The sequence below is a fragment of the Tinamus guttatus genome, unplaced genomic scaffold (assembly GCF_059628265.1).
Source record: "Tinamus guttatus ecotype Peru unplaced genomic scaffold, ASM5962826v1 Tinamus_guttatus_pri_ptg000546l, whole genome shotgun sequence".
NCBI classification, from domain to species: Eukaryota; Metazoa; Chordata; class Aves; order Tinamiformes; family Tinamidae; genus Tinamus; species Tinamus guttatus.
In genome coordinates, this window is record NW_028289080.1 from 862385 (window position 1) to 876132 (window position 13748).

The following is a 13748-nucleotide window of genomic DNA, read 5'->3' on the forward strand; positions in this document are numbered from 1 at the left end:
CACGTCGGGCTCTCCACAGGGGCCCTGCTGGGTGGCAGCAGGTGCCGGCTGCTGCCCGGGCCTGTCCCTCTCCCGCTCGTCCCGGGGCGGTGCCACGTGCTGCACCGAGCAGGGGAGCAGCTGGGAGCTGGGCAGGAGCCCCCACGGCCACGGAGGCAGCGTCACCCGCAGTGCCCCGGAGCACGGGCTTGCGAGGAGGGCTGCAGGGCGCGGGGACGAGCCAGGGACACCGGGTGACTCCCAGGGCAGGGTGCCCAGCCCACAGGGCTGCCATCTCCTTCTGAACTGTGGTTGGCCGTGAAGAATCCTGGCTCTGGAGGTCTTTTTAGAGAGAATCACCAAAAAAAAAAAAAAAACACAAACAAAAACAACAACAACAAAAAAAATGTATAAAGTACCACGAGGCACCAGCTAAGAGGGTGAGTGCCAGGGGAGCACACAGCAGAAGAGTTGTTTTTTACTTAATTTTTAGTTTCTTTCTGAATAGCGGGGAAAAGTGCAGAGCAAACCCCAGTTAACCACCCAGCAAGGTGCTGCCCCTCCTGCTCGCAGTGACTAGATTCGTTTGTCTTTCTGATAGGTTGGAAATTGTGTAATAAACTTGATGACCTTGTCAATCTTTTATATGGTGCTGCAGGGCTTTCCTTTGTACCGAGTTCTTCTGTTGCTAACTGGGGTGTGAGTGTTTTATGGATGCAGTGGGGCACAAGCCTGCGAGGGGAGGGCAGCAGGGGCCGGGCAGCGGGAGCAGAGTAGAACTTTTATGTCCCTGCTTGTTGGAGGAAGCCCAGGCACCAGGTACAAAAAGAAAAAAATGTTTATTGGAAAATAGTAAATTATTCTGAGGATGCAGTAGAAAAAAATAATAATTCCTCAGCGCTGAAACTGACCTGTGTGGCACGAGCCCTGGGGTCTGGGTCCCAACATGTGGGCCCATTCTGGGGAGCGGGGTGGCTGTTGCTGCCCCAGCCACTTTCTTGCACTGCTGCAGGGCAGAGGGGATGGTCCTGCCCCACGGGTGTCCTCAAGTGGCACCACGCGGGCTCAGGGGCAGGGCCAGCACAGGGCCACAGCTCCCTCCTCGCCACCAGGGCCAGCCCGGGGCACCACGGGCGACCTCAGGACGAGTCCGCGCTGCAGAGAGAGGGGAGGCAGCGCTGTGTGAGCAGGCCCAGGGCTCCGTTTCCCGCCCCGGGACCGGGCTTCCCGCTGCTGCCACTGCACCTGGAGAAGGAGGCGAGGGCGAGGAGGCCGAGCAGCAGCTCGGCGGCGTAGAAGAGCAGCAGGAGGCCGCTGAGGATGGCCTCGAGGCGCAGCGCGTAGGTCTGCAGCAGCAGGTAGTAAGTGGCCATGGCGGCGGCCGGCAGTGTGAGCGCCAGGCTGAGGAAGAGCGGCGCCTTCCGCTCGCACACGTTGCCCTTGCACCCTGCGCGGAGCCCCGTTACTGCGGCCCCCGTCGCCCTCGCGACTCTCCCGCAGCGCAAGGCGGCCCCGGGCAAGGAGCCGCCACCGCGCGGAGGCCGGGACTCACCCAGGAAGATGCGCGTGGCCTCGACGGCGGCGTAGAGCACGAGCAGGGCCACGTCGAGCACCGCGTTGGCGGGCGGGTAGGGCAGCAGCAGCACTGCGGGCAGCGCCGCGCTCAGCACCGACACCCGCGGGCCCGGCCCGGCCCCGCGCCACCGACTCACCCTTGTAGACGAAGACGAGGGCCTCAAGCAGGAAGGCGGCGCCGCAGTACCAGCCGTGGAGGAAGAGCAGCACCTGCAGCGGCGCCGAGGAGCGCTGCCGCCCTGCGGCCGCGCGGCCGTCGGCGGGGGCGGCCCGCACCTGGCCCCGGCTGCCCCCGGCTCCCCCGGCTGTCCCCGGCTCCCCCCGGGCCCGGCTCCTGCCGCCACTCCCGGCTCCCGCCACCGCTGCCCCCGGCTCCCACCGCCCCTCGGGCCTGCGCCCGGGCCCGGCTCCCAGCCCGGGCCGCACTCACTCCTCGGCGCCATTTTCCGTCTCCATGGAGACCGCCGCTCTCGCTGCGCTCTCTATGTCCGTGGAGGACTCGGGGAGGGCGCCCCGGTGCCCCGGGCTCCTCCGCCGCCCGTTCCCGCCCCGCAGCCCCGGCCCGGCAGCGGGGAGGGGGGTGTTTGCACGGCGGGCAGCCTCCCCCGGCCCCCGCGCCGCCGCCTCTCGCTCTCCACGTCCTGTAGCCTCCGCGGCCGGCGCGCAGCCCGGGCAGCTGCCCCCTGCGAGGGACGGAGCAGCCCGGAGACAGGGATAGAGCAGCCCTGGGCGCAGGGATGAAGCCTCCCTGGGGACAGAGATGGAGCGGCCTCGGGCCAAGGGACGGAGCGGTCCCATCTGAGCCGCCCCCGGGCCACATGTGGACCCAGGCCGCACGGGCTCCCACTTCCAGCTCCCACGAGACTGCAAGGGGACCAAGCGGCACGACCCGGAACCCAGGCTGCTTCTGCATCAATGTGAGCGGCCCCAGCGGGGATCGGGGTCCTGCCCAACCTTGTGGGGGGTGCAAGGAGCTGACATCCCAGTTGTGCAGCTGGAAACATGGTCTGTGCAGCTGCAACCAGGGTGCAAAGGCACCAGCTCTGCTCCATCCGGGACAGTCACCCTCTCCAGGTTGCCGTCAAGGTGGCATCACAGCCCGCAGGAGGAGAGCAAGAGAGTGGCCTGGTGGCACCTGCGGCACGCGGACACCTAACAGCCTCTGGAAAACAGAGCCAATTTATTTCTTTGGAATTTACAAACATTCCCAAGTCCGAGCAGGGTTAGCGCCAGGACAGAGCCCTCCCCCTGCGAGCTCCGGGCGAGCAGCATGTGGTTGGGCTGGATCATAGGGCAACGCGTGGCCTCCCGGATCACCCGCGCCGAGGCGGCAGGCAGGCCCACGGAGAAGGAGGCTCAGCGGGGCCTGTGGCGGAGCAGGCGCCGAGCCCGCGCGCCGCTCGCCCACGGAGCTGCGCGCAGGGGCCAAGGGCGGGCGGCCGGCGGCGGAGTGGAGGCGTCAGCCGCGGAGCTGGGCAAACTCCTTGCGCAGCCACGGCGAGTCCTGGTAGAAGAGCGGGTCGCCCAGGTGCACCGCTGTCCTCTTGTAGAAGTAGCAGTAGAGCACGGCCGCTGCACGCAGGAGGCGCGTGAGGGCGCGCGGGGCCTCTCCCTCCCCGTGGAGCCGCATCCTGCAGCCCCCGCGGCCGGCGCCCCCGCTGAGGGCAGAGCCCCCCGCGCGCCCGCGGAGCTGGGCCCTTACCCAGGCGCTGGAACACGAACAGCGTCTGCAGGCCCTCGCTCCACACGAAGCCGCCGGGGTCTCTCCAGCGCAGGTTCTGAGGCGGGTGGACACGTTAGGGCCAAGGAAGAAGCACATGGGAGCTCGGGGAGAAGGTCCCTGCATCCCCGAGCATGAGGCTGTCCCTGCCAGGGCACAACGGGGCCTGCGCTGCCCAGGCCAGACCCCGCGCGGGGCCGCAGGCTGCCCCTGCGAGCAGCCCCGACCCCAAAGGTTAAGCGGCTCAGGGGATTTGGCAGGTGAGCCAGAACCTATTCTGGCTTCGGCCTTCAGATCCCTGCAAATCCCCGCGAAACGGCGGCCCGCGCGGCGCCTGGCAGCGCGAGCCCCGCGGCTGTGAGCCGGGGCAGCTCCCGCTCCTCAAGTCGCAGCTCAAGTCGCGGGTGCTCCCGCGGCAGGGACGGCCCCGCGGCGCCAGGCGCTGCCCTGCCCCGTGCCCAGGAGCGCTCTGCGGCGCTGCAGGAGGGCGCTCGGGGCCGCAGGGCGCCGGGGGCACGGCGGGAAGGATGCTCCCGAGCCTCGCTGTTTGCCACACTGCTCGGCGCCAGCAGCCACGAGGCAGCCGCCAGCCTGCGAGCGCTGGTATTTGCTGGGGTTAATCCCATGTAATCCCAGGTGCTGCTGCCAGGGCTGGGGATTAGCCAGGGCAGCGGGTGCCGGCGCAGAGCCGGAGCCGCGGGGCTCTCCGCGGGGAAAGAGGATTGTCCAAAGAGGTCAACAGGGGAGGGGGCTGGGATGTAGCAGCTCCCTCCGAGCTGGGGCAGGCACCAAACAAGCCCTCGAGCTGCTCCTCACCCCTCAGCTTCAAGGCAGAGGGCCGGGGCTGGGGGAAGGAACGGAGTCCCAGGGGGGCCTGAGCGAGCTCCCGCGTTTCTGCCGCTCGGTCTCATGCCGCTCCCGGCTTCGCCGCCCTCCTGGGAGCAGAGGGGTTCCCGGGAACACCCGCAGAGCTGCTCGCAGGCTGGGCCTTCCCCTCACCAGCAGTTTCCAAACAGTTTCCAGGGCAGCACAAAACGTGTGGGGGCAGATTTCAGCCCTCCCCTGCTGCCCAGCATGCGGGAGAGGGGCTGAAGGGAGCCGGGGGCGCTGGCAGCAAAGCGCGGGGCCAGTGCCGTGTCCACGTGGCCCTCGGGGACACTGGCGGCCCGGGGCCCATCACACCTACCATGACCCACACGTGGAAGGTGATGCTGAGTGCCAGGTAGGCCGCTGACAGCAGGATGGTCCCCTTGAACTTGTGAAAGAGGAGGTTCACCAGGCCAGCCTGGAAGACGAAGGTGTTGAAGAACATGAGGAAGATGATGATGACGTTGAAGAGGATGGCAATGTCCTGGATGCTGCAGGAGGAGAGAGATGGCGTAAGCACCCATGGGGTACGAGGGACCCCATGTCTCGCCTGTCCCCCACTGCTGGTCTGCCCGGCACTCACATGAAGAGGACAAGCTGGACAGCAGGGGCTGTGCGGAGCAGCTCGGAGAAGGAGTTGACAAACAGGTCGTAGAAAAGCAGCAGGAATTGCACGAACAGCACCAGGCTGTAGTTGCTGGTCTGGAGCATCTTCCTTCCGCGGCGGCGCGAGCCCTCAGCCAGGGCATCTCAAGCAGCAGGGCCAGCTCATGCTCCGGAGCCAAGGGGCTCAGTCCTGCTGCTTGTACCACGGCCTCTCCCTCCGACCGCGGCCTGGAAGGGAAGCAGAGACCCAGCTCAGCAGGGCCAGACCCCACCACGGGCACACACTTCAGCTCCTCCTGCATCCCACGCTGAGGAAACCCAACGCAAATCCACGCGGATTCTGCACAGCAGCAAGTCTCGGAGCTCCGCGCGCTGCCCTGCGGGGCTGCGCCGTGTCCCCCGGCTCTCGGGAACGAGCGACCTCCCCTAGCGTCGCGGAGCAGGAACTCGGGGGCGAGGGCGACCCGGGGGCCGCGAGCCCGGGCGGGCGGCCGCGCTCGTGCTCGGGGAGCAGCCCGGCGCTCGCCGGGCCCAGCGCTGCCCTCCTCCGCTCCGCCCTGGCCCCGGGCAGCCGCTGCGGACGCGGGGAGCCGCCCGAGACGCGGCCCTGCCCTCGCCGGCACCGAGGGCCCCGGGCGAGCCGGGCACCGGGCGGCGCCATCCCCGGGCCCAGGCGGCGCCCAGGACCGGCGGGGAGCGAGGCGGGGCCGCAGCGTCTGGCCCCCCACGCAGCCTCCGGCCTCCCCGCAAGCAGCGGCGGCCCCGTCCCCTCCGCTCCCCTCCCCGCCCGCGCCCTCGCGCCCACCTGCGGCCACCATCTTGTCACCGCCATGGAGACGGCGCGGCCACCGAGGCGGCGCCGGAAGCGAGCGGAGACAGGAAGGGCGCAGGGGGGAGGGCAGCGGGGGGCGCTCTAGCCGCGCAGCTCGGTGGCCTCGCGCTCCCCCGGGGCGGGCGGGGCGGTCCCGGCGCGCGCGGGGCCCCCGGAGCGCGGCGCGGGGGGGGCACACGCAGAGCGCCATGCAAGGCCCTATGCAAAGCCCTATGCAAAGCGCCATGCAAAGCGCCATGCAAAGCGCCCTGCGGACGAGCGCCGCGCAGCTGCCGTCCCCCGTGAGGTCGCGGCCGGTCCCCGCGCGCCGCGGGGCTCGGCGGTGACCGCGGCGGGGCCCTAGCGGGCAGGCGGGTGAGGGCGGGCGGGGGGCTCGGGGCCGCCGCCAGCGCGAGGCTCCGCGCGGGGCGGGGGCAGAGCCGGCGCCGGCGGCCGCCCGGGGGCAGAGGGGCCGGTTCCGCTTTCGGTGCGGAGGCGGCGGCGGGCTCGGCGCAGCAGCGATGCCGGAGGTGCCCGCGACGCCCTTCTGCGCCCTGCTCGGCGGGCTGGGCGCCGCGTGCGTGGCCTGGGCGGCCGCCTGGTGCCAGCGCTGGCGCGGCGGCTTCGCCTGGGACGGCAGCGCCCGCATGTTCAACTGGCACCCGGTGCTCATGGTGGCGGGCATGGTGGTGCTGTACGGCGCGGCCGCCCTCGTCTACCGCCTGCCCGCGGCCCGGCGCGGCGCCAAGCTGCCCTGGAAGGCGCTGCACGGCGCCCTGGCGCTCGCCGCCTTCACCCTCGCCGCCCTGGCGCTCGCCGCCGTCTTCGGCTTCCACAACGCCCGCGGGACGCCCAACATGTACTCGCTGCACAGCTGGCTGGGGCTGGCCACCGTGCTGCTCTTCTGCTGCCAGGTGGGTGCCGCGCCAGCGCCGGCGCTCCCGTCCCGGCTCCCGCTGAGCCCCCCGTGTCCCCGCAGTGGTGCGCCGGCTTCGCCTCCTTCCTGCTGCCCTGGGCGCCCGCCTGGCTCCGCGCCCTCTACAAGCCCGTCCACGTTTTCTTCGGCTCCGCCATCCTCACGCTGGCCATGGCTTCATGTGTGTCGGGCATCAATGAAAAGCTCTTCTTCAGCCTGTGAGTGCCACCGCTTGGGGCAGGGGTGGCGGCGGGAGGGCACGCAGCACCCTTGCGACCAGGTCAAGAGGGGATAGGGCCGCTCGTCATTTTGCGGTGCCAGCAGGGGTGACACCAGGTGACGCTGGGCAGATGAAGGGAAGCGATTTCCCCCTCCCGTGGGGTTAACCTGCCGGCTGCAGGATGCTGGGGCAGCTCCTGGGGACACAAACGAAGCCCATGTAGGAAGCCTGGCCGCCACCTGCGGCCTCGGCTGTCGCAAGGCTGCTGCACGCGCAGCTCCCCAGGGACCCGCTGTCTGGAGGAGAGCGGCCGCAGCAGTGTCACTGGCCGTCAGGACAGCAGGGTTCCTGTCACAGGAGGAGCCCCCATATTGCACCCACGGGTGGTGTGTGATGGGGCTGGGCTGCCCTGGGTGTCGACTGTTGCCTTTCTCTCCCGAAGGAAAAACGGGACAGCAGCGTACGCCCACCTGCCCCCCGAGGCTGTCTTTGCCAACACACTGGGCCTCCTGATCTTGCTTTTCGGGTTTCTGGTCCTGTGGGCCCTGGCCAGGCCAGAATGGAAGCGCCCGGAGGCGGACGCGGCGGACACCTCGCCAGGTACCTCCGCTGCAGTGCCGCTGGCCAGGGCCGGGCTGGATGCACGGAGAGGGGCACGGGGCAGCGCTGCAGGGCCCAGCTCTGGGACAGCGGTGCATCCCAGGCCAGTCCCGGGAGAGTGGGAGGGGACGGAGGGGTCCTGCCGGGGGGGCGGCGGCGGGACGCGTCGGGCTCACGGCGCTCTCCCCGCAGCCCCTGCTCGGTGGCGAGCGCTGAAGCCTCTGCAGCGCCGTGCGCTCCTGGGACCGCCAGCACCAAGCCCTCCGGAGCCTCAGCTGCCCCCGCGCTTCCTTCCCCTCGCCAGGAGCTGCCGTGCCCGCGCTGGAGCTGCCTCCGCCTCCTGCCCGCGGGAGAAGGGCTGCTGGCTCCCTCACGGCGGGGACCTTGCCGTGCTGGAGGGCAGGCCATGCCCGCGGGACAGAGCCGGGCCGCGCCAGCCTCCTGCCTGTCTCAGGGATAGCTCGGCAGCGTGAAGGGAGCCCACGGGAGCGCCACCCCTGCACTCGCTCAGCACAAGGAGCCAGCTCCCGCGGGGTCAAGGGGTGGCAGCACACCCCGAACGTCATGGTGGAAGGGTAATAAACCAGTGGCTTTTGCAATGCACCTGCTCTCACATCCTTTGGTGTGCAGGAGCAGGACAGATGGGGGCCTGGGTCCCGGTGCTCCTCAGCCGCTCCAGACATGTCCCCTTGGGGAGGGAGGGTTCTCAGGCTCATACAGGTCCTCCCTTCTGCCGCCTGTAGCTGGAGTTCCGCTGGTATTTGGGACTTGAGCAGGCCACATCCCAGGGCTTGTCCCCAGGTCCCTATGCCCACCGTGGTACCCTGTGCGGCACCTCCACCCCCCGGCCCTGTGGCACCAATGCAGCTGAACCCCGGGCAGGCCCTGGCATAAGCCAGCGGTTCTGGGCTCTGTCCCTGTCCCAGTTCCTATTTTTTGTTGTTTCCGGAACCTCTTCCAGGCCTCGTGTCTGGGATCATGCGCGCCCCGTGGTTTCCCCTCCAGGGCACCCCCGCAGGGTCCATGTGCCAGGGCTCCTGACGGGCCCAGCAGGTTCCTCGTTCTCCTCAGCACAGTCATGCTCATACTGGAGCCCAGGGCTGCCCACATGCCCTGGTTCCCCCCCCCTCCCGAGGGACGGCTCCATGGCTGCCAGTTCAGATCCCTTCGGTCCCCTCCTTGCAGGGCCAAACCCTTGGGACCAGGTTTGGGCTACGCAAAGGTTTATTGCGGGGTTTGGAGCGCCGGGGCGCAGGAGGGGCTGCCAGGCGGGCAGCACCCCTCAGCTTTGCAGCCCCTCCAGCAGCGCCCGCAGCACAGCGGCCACCGCCACCGCGCCGGGGTCCGGCTGCAGCAGCCGGGCCGAGCTGATGTAGCTGGCTCTGCCAGCCCCGGCCGCCATGTGCTTGGTGGCCTCCGCCGCAGCCTCGGCGCTCTGCCAAGCAGACGGGACCCACTTGGGACGTGGGCCGGCCCCTGGCACCGTGCCAGGCCGGCCCCGCGGCTCCTTGCTCCGGCTCCCCTGGCCGGTGCTTCCCAGCCTGGATATACTGCACGTCCTAGCAACCCGGCATGGCAATTCCTACGCTTGCCCTTGCCACCCCCAGGCTGTCACGCTGTGCCGGGCTCCCCCTTGCCCATCTTGGGCTCCCTTGTGCCCTCCTACCTGCACAGCCGTGCTCAGTACTTGCAATAGGTTGGCGCCAGCGGCGCGCAGGCCTTGCAGGGCCTCCCTGGCGGCACACAGCGAGTCCAGCTAGGGACAAGGGAAGAGGGCTGGGAAGCAGCAGGGCCTCGGGCAGGCCTGGCAGCCCGCAGAGCCCCCGGCAGCAGCGTGAATCCGTGTCCCACGGGTCTGGGCATGGCAGCGCTCACCATGGTCCTGTCGCCCGGAGCGGCTCCTCCGTAGCTGCACAGAGCAGAGCAGGGTTAGCAGGGCAGGGCTCAGCCGCGCAGCGGGGACGGTGCCCGCGGGCCCCCGGCGCTCACCGCTGCATGGCCTCGATGCCGGCGTCCATGGCATCAGCCCAAGCGGGCAAGTCGCTGCGGCCACGCAGGGGCTGCGCGGCCGCCATCAGGAACAGCCCGTAGAGCTGCAGGGAAACCGGCCCCGCTGGTGCCTGCTGTGGCGAGGAGGGCCCGGCTCCCGCGGGCAGAGCGGGGCCCCGCTGCTCTCCCTACACACAGCGGCTCTGCACTCACCGCCCCCGAGGAGCCACCCATCTCCTCCAGCATCACGTCGGCCAGCGCAGAGAGGAGCTGGGCTGGAGCTGCTGGAGGCGGCCGGCCTCGCATCCACCTCTGGATGGCTGCCGGAACACGGTGCGGGGATGGCTGGGGCTGAGGCTCCTGCCTCCCCTAGGGCCGAGGTCCCAACTCCTCTAGGGGCAGCTAGGGACCCCTCTGCCCTGGGAACCGCTGGGGGATCCCTGCCCTTCCTGGGTGCAAGATCTGGGGTTTCTCATCACCCCTGAGCAGGGCAGGGTGCAGGGACACCTTGGAACTTGGGGGTGATTGAGCGTGGTCCTGTTCTCCAGGAAGGGATGGGTTAGGGGGAAACTCCACTCACCAGCTGCAGAGAACAGCTTGGGGGGTCCCTACTCCCCAGAAAATGCTGTCTGACAGGGCTCCCTGCATCCTGGAAGGAGCCCTCTCCCCATGCGTCTCCAGGTGCTGCTACCCACCTCGGGCTGCCCGGGCATGAGTGTGCCCGCAGTCCCCATCACCCGCAGCACGGTCCAGCTCGTTGAGCTTGTCCTCCATGCCAAGCAGAGCGCTGCACACGTGCTCCAGGACCAGCTGGGCCCGCTGCCCGCCAGGCCCTGCAGAGTGCAAACCCGGGCCTGAGCATCCGCGTCCCAGCACGCAGACGGCCCCACCTCAGCGGGCAGCAGCACGGGAACCCTGCCCTCAGCCCCAGGAAGCCTGGTGACACCATGGCATGGGAAGGTGACAGCTTCCGGGGGATACAGCACAGCAGGACCTCCCTGCCATGCCCTGCAGGGCCATGGCAGAGGGCAGTCCTGGGGCTGCCCATACCTGTGCTTGTCGCAGGCTGCACCATCTCCTTTTCCTCCTTTGGCGCTGGCACCTCCTCTCTCTGGCTCCTTGCAGGTGCTGCAGCCAGGTTGGGCCATGCCATGGCTGTGGTCTTGGCATCTAGAGCAGAGAAAGATGAAACAGGTGAGTGCCAGCTCTGCAGGAGGTCCTGCACGCTCAGCAGCTCTCCCGGGACACCCATGCCTCGGGGGAGCCCTGCTCGACAGGTCCCTGTCCTGCGCCCGCATACACTCACCGATCAGCCTCAGGAGCTCCTCATCCACCAGCATGAGCGTGAGGGAGACACCGGCCATCTCCAGTGCTGTCATGAAGGAGCCCACCAAGGCCCTGGAGACCTGGACGCGCCGGCTCTCTGCAGGCACAGAGAAGTCAGGCAGAGCCCTGCTCGCCCCCGTCTGCCTCCATCCCACTCAGCGACACTCATAGAACCATAGAATCACAGAATCCTTAAGGTTGGAAGGGACCTCTAGAGATCATCTAGTCCAACCCCCCTGCACACGCAGGGTCACCTAGAGCACATGGCACAGGACTGCGTCCAAGTGGGTTTTGAAGATCTCCAGAGAAGGAGACTCCACAACCTCTCTGGGCAGCCTGTTCCAGGGCTCTGTCACCCTCACTGTTAAGAAATTTTTCCTTAAGCTCCTGTGGAACTTTTGATGCTTCAGTTTCTGGCCGTTTGCTCTAGTTCTGTCAGCGGCCACCAGTGAAAAGAGGCCAGCACCATCCTCCTCACTGCCTCCCTTGAGGTACTTACTCAGGTACTTATAGGTACTCACCCAGGTCGCGTACTGCTGCGCCAGCCACGATGGCCAGCTCCAGGCAGGACAGGCCACCCAGGTTGTTCACCACCAGCACCACGGAGCTGCCTGGAAAGTGGGGCGTGCGGTGAGCCCCAGGCATCATCCCCACAAGACAGCCATGCCGGGGAGGGCCGGGGGTACTCACCAGGGTGCAGGGGCAGGTGGGAGGCGTTGGAAGGGTCCGTCATGTGTGCCAGCATGGCCTCCACAGCTGCGTCGGCCGACATGACCTGGGGAGAGCCGCGAGCCGTGAGCGGAGCGCCGAGGAGCACGAGGAGAGGGCAGGCGCTACGGGAGCACGCTCACCTTCATCCTGCGCACACCAGCCTCGCCGTGGATCCCTGCAAAGACAGCGCCGCGTCATCCCGCGCCCAGGGGCACCTCTCAGGCCAGCTGCCACCTACCCTGTGTCCCCATGGCCACACTGTGTGATGCCACGAGTGCCACCAGGCATGCAGGTGCAGGGGCACTCAGCCCTCGGCCGCGGGGGTGACAGCCAACAGCCAGGCACGGAGAGACACGCTGCAAGCCATGCAGGCTGAGCACAGAAGGGGACAAGCAGCATGGCCTCACCCAGGCCCAGCTCCATCTCATCGTGAGCCAGCTGGAAGGTGGGCTTGGAGCCGGGGACGCTGCATGGGGACAGGCTGAGGCCCAGCGTGCCTGCATGAGGAGAGAAGAAAGGGGTTAAAAGAAAGGGTTAAACACACCGGTTCCCTAGGGCAGCAGCAGGAGATAGGGAGCCAGGCAGGGCCCTGGCAGGGCTGCCGTGCCCCAGCCACGCTGCAGTCACGCGAGCCGCACGCACGGCCACCCTGCGCTGGGCTGAAGTCCGCCCTGAGCTGGCACCTCTTATCTGTCCTGTGGTTGCAAAGTGCTACTGAGGAGGGAGGGATGGGGACAGAGGAGGCTGCGAGCCCTGCAGAGCTGGGGCAGGACGGAGCTGCGGGACGAGGGAGCCCCAGACGTACCAGCACCCTGCTCCGAGCAGCGCCAGCCCCGGGGCTGCCCGCAGGCTTGTGGGGCTTGGGAAGCCAGCTCTGGCGACAACACGGGACGCGAGAGCCGTGCCGAGGGACGGCGTCCCACACACGTACCCATGGCTTTGGTGGCTGATGACACCGTCCTTACAATCTCCTCCAAGCTCGCTCCTGCCTCAGCCAAGGCCCCAGCCACCTGCAAAGGGCAGAGCTGTGGGAGGGCTGTGGGCAGCGCACTCAGCGCTGCAGCCCTTGGCAGCCTGCAGCCCCACAGCAACGCGACGGCGCTGGCAGCACTGCCGGGACCCATCAGGCCTGGGCTCCACCTGCCAGCCCCTGTGTCCGCAGTCCCCAGCTGGCTCTGAGCAGGCTGTGGGGAAAGAAGGGCACTGCACAACTACTCGCCTTGTGTATGAGCACTGTGCCGCACAGCCCTCGGCGCCCTGCCTTCTTCTGCGTGGCGAAAGCGCTGTCATCGCCCACCACCACCATCTGCACGTCGGCCCCCTCCGCCCGCATCCGCTCCAGCGCCAGCCCGAAGTTCAGCCGGTCTCCTGTGTAGTTCTTCACGATCAAGAGGGTCCCCGCTGAGGAGGCAGAGGGTGCCCAAGTGAAGCTGTGGTCACAGCCCCCTGCAACCCCGTCACGCCGCGCGCCCCGCCGTGCTGCCAAACCTGCCCCGGCCTGCGTCACTGCCCGGATGGCTGCCAGAATGCTGCCCACGGTGGGAGAAGCAAAGACCGTGCCAGCCACCACGCCGGTCAGCATGCCCTTCCCGATGTACCCTGCACAACGGGACGCAGGGCAGCGTAGGGCAGCGTGCGGCACGCGGGAGAGGCGGATGAGCTCCCGGGCGAGGCCACCTCACCAGCGTGCGCGGGCTCGTGGCCGGAGCCCCCTCCAGAGAGCAGAGCCACGCGGCCCTTGATGCCATCCAGGTCGGCTCGCAGGGCCACGCGGTGCCCTTGCAGGAGCCGGATGCCAGGGTTGCAGGCGACCAGCCCTGCCAGGGCATCGTCCGCACAATCAGCCACCGAGTTCACCAGCTTCTTGGAGACCTGCGTGACAGGGACAGGAGGCACTCACAAGGCGTGCGGGGTAACAGTGGCCAGAGCACTGCAGGGCATACGATGGAAGGGGGTCACTCCAGCCCCTAGGGAGGCTGAAGGAGAGAGCAGGTGGAAATGGGGCCTCTTTGGGACAGTGCCGCATCGCACTCCGGCACCCTCCGGGCTCTGCATCCGGCACCCAGCGGCTCCGGCCGCGCGGCGGTGACGGTGACCAGGGGGCTGCGGCGCCCTCCTCGCCGCGCTCACCTCCATGGGGGCTCCGCGGAGCGGCTCCTGGCAGGACAGGCCCGGATCCCTCCGGGGCGGCGGCGACACTGCGGGGGCGGCAGCGAGATGCGGCGGCGGGTGCGGGGCGAAGCCGGAGCCCCGGCCGCGGCGGGTCCCCCCGCGGAGCCCGGCGAGGCCCCCCGCGCACAGCGGAGCCCCGCGAACCCTCCGCGGAGCCCGGAGCGCCGCGAACCTCCTCGGAGAGCGGCGAATCCCCCCGGAGAGCGGAGCCCCGCGAGCCCCCCGCGCACAGCGGAGCCCGAGCGCAGCCTCCGCC

At 68.8% G+C, this 13748-nt stretch overlaps 4 protein-coding genes across 4 annotated transcripts; 1 reads left to right on the top strand and 3 right to left on the bottom strand.

Annotated features, from left to right (window-relative positions):
* Positions 1-1118: 1118 nt before the first annotated feature.
* TMEM216 (transmembrane protein 216) lies at positions 1119-2025 on the bottom strand. Its single transcript, XM_088534220.1, has 5 exons — positions 1985-2025; positions 1692-1793; positions 1532-1624; positions 1225-1426; positions 1119-1134 (listed from the first exon to the last, which is right to left on the bottom strand). Exons 1-5 carry the CDS (start codon positions 1995-1997, stop codon positions 1119-1121), a joined length of 426 nt encoding a protein of 141 aa, XP_088390346.1. The 5' UTR covers positions 1998-2025.
* Positions 2026-2990: 965 nt separating this feature from the next.
* Positions 2991-5630, bottom strand: TMEM138 (transmembrane protein 138). The gene is made up of 5 exons (XM_088534141.1): positions 5553-5630; positions 4725-4975; positions 4461-4632; positions 3257-3332; positions 2991-3126 (listed from the first exon to the last, which is right to left on the bottom strand). Exons 2-5 carry the CDS (start codon positions 4850-4852, stop codon positions 3014-3016), a joined length of 489 nt encoding a protein of 162 aa, XP_088390267.1. The 5' UTR covers positions 4853-4975; positions 5553-5630; the 3' UTR covers positions 2991-3013.
* A 449-nt stretch (positions 5631-6079) lies between these two features.
* Positions 6080-8335, top strand: CYB561A3 (cytochrome b561 family member A3). The gene is made up of 4 exons (XM_088534221.1): positions 6080-6472; positions 6538-6692; positions 7137-7294; positions 8256-8335. The coding sequence occupies exons 1-4, from the start codon at positions 6080-6082 to the stop codon at positions 8333-8335; spliced, it is 786 nt and encodes a 261-aa protein (XP_088390347.1).
* A 241-nt stretch (positions 8336-8576) lies between these two features.
* Positions 8577-13201, bottom strand: TKFC (triokinase and FMN cyclase). Its single transcript, XM_088534184.1, has 16 exons — positions 13003-13201; positions 12809-12919; positions 12540-12721; positions 12252-12330; positions 11728-11817; positions 11461-11495; positions 11300-11384; positions 11131-11220; positions 10590-10706; positions 10334-10453; positions 9979-10116; positions 9497-9603; positions 9284-9387; positions 9170-9203; positions 8961-9050; positions 8577-8729 (listed from the first exon to the last, which is right to left on the bottom strand). Exons 2-16 carry the CDS (start codon positions 12900-12902, stop codon positions 8577-8579), a joined length of 1518 nt encoding a protein of 505 aa, XP_088390310.1. The 5' UTR covers positions 12903-12919; positions 13003-13201.
* Positions 13202-13748: the final 547 nt, after the last annotated feature.

What these genes read in the sequence shown, in the direction of transcription:
- TMEM216 (XM_088534220.1), bottom strand. An exon ending in CCTCGTCTTCGTCTACAAGG is followed by an intron (nt 1,625 to 1,691) that starts GTGAGTCGGTGG and finishes CGCTGCCCGCAG; the next exon opens with TGCTGCTGCTGCCCTACCCG. An exon ending in GGCCACGCGCATCTTCCTGG is followed by an intron (nt 1,427 to 1,531) that starts GTGAGTCCCGGC and finishes GGCTCCGCGCAG; the next exon opens with GGTGCAAGGGCAACGTGTGC.
- TMEM138 (XM_088534141.1), bottom strand. Translation starts at nt 4,852, where the DNA reads ATGCTCCAGACCAGCAACTACAGCCTGGTGCTGTTCGTGCAATTCCTG. An exon ending in GTCCAGCTTGTCCTCTTCAT is followed by an intron (nt 4,633 to 4,724) that starts GTGAGTGCCGGG and finishes CTCCTCCTGCAG; the next exon opens with CATCCAGGACATTGCCATCC. An exon ending in CCTTCCACGTGTGGGTCATG is followed by an intron (nt 3,333 to 4,460) that starts GTAGGTGTGATG and finishes CACCCGCCTCAG; the next exon opens with AACCTGCGCTGGAGAGACCC.
- CYB561A3 (XM_088534221.1), top strand. Translation starts at nt 6,080, where the DNA reads ATGCCGGAGGTGCCCGCGACGCCCTTCTGCGCCCTGCTCGGCGGGCTG. An exon ending in TGCTGCTCTTCTGCTGCCAG is followed by an intron (nt 6,473 to 6,537) that starts GTGGGTGCCGCG and finishes GTGTCCCCGCAG; the next exon opens with TGGTGCGCCGGCTTCGCCTC. An exon ending in GAAAAGCTCTTCTTCAGCCT is followed by an intron (nt 6,693 to 7,136) that starts GTGAGTGCCACC and finishes TCTCTCCCGAAG; the next exon opens with GAAAAACGGGACAGCAGCGT.
- TKFC (XM_088534184.1), bottom strand. Translation starts at nt 12,902, where the DNA reads ATGCTGACCGGCGTGGTGGCTGGCACGGTCTTTGCTTCTCCCACCGTG. An exon ending in ATCAGCCACCAAAGCCATGG is followed by an intron (nt 11,818 to 12,251) that starts GTACGTGTGTGG and finishes CTCCTCATGCAG; the next exon opens with GCACGCTGGGCCTCAGCCTG. An exon ending in TGAGATGGAGCTGGGCCTGG is followed by an intron (nt 11,496 to 11,727) that starts GTGAGGCCATGC and finishes CTGTCTTTGCAG; the next exon opens with GGATCCACGGCGAGGCTGGT.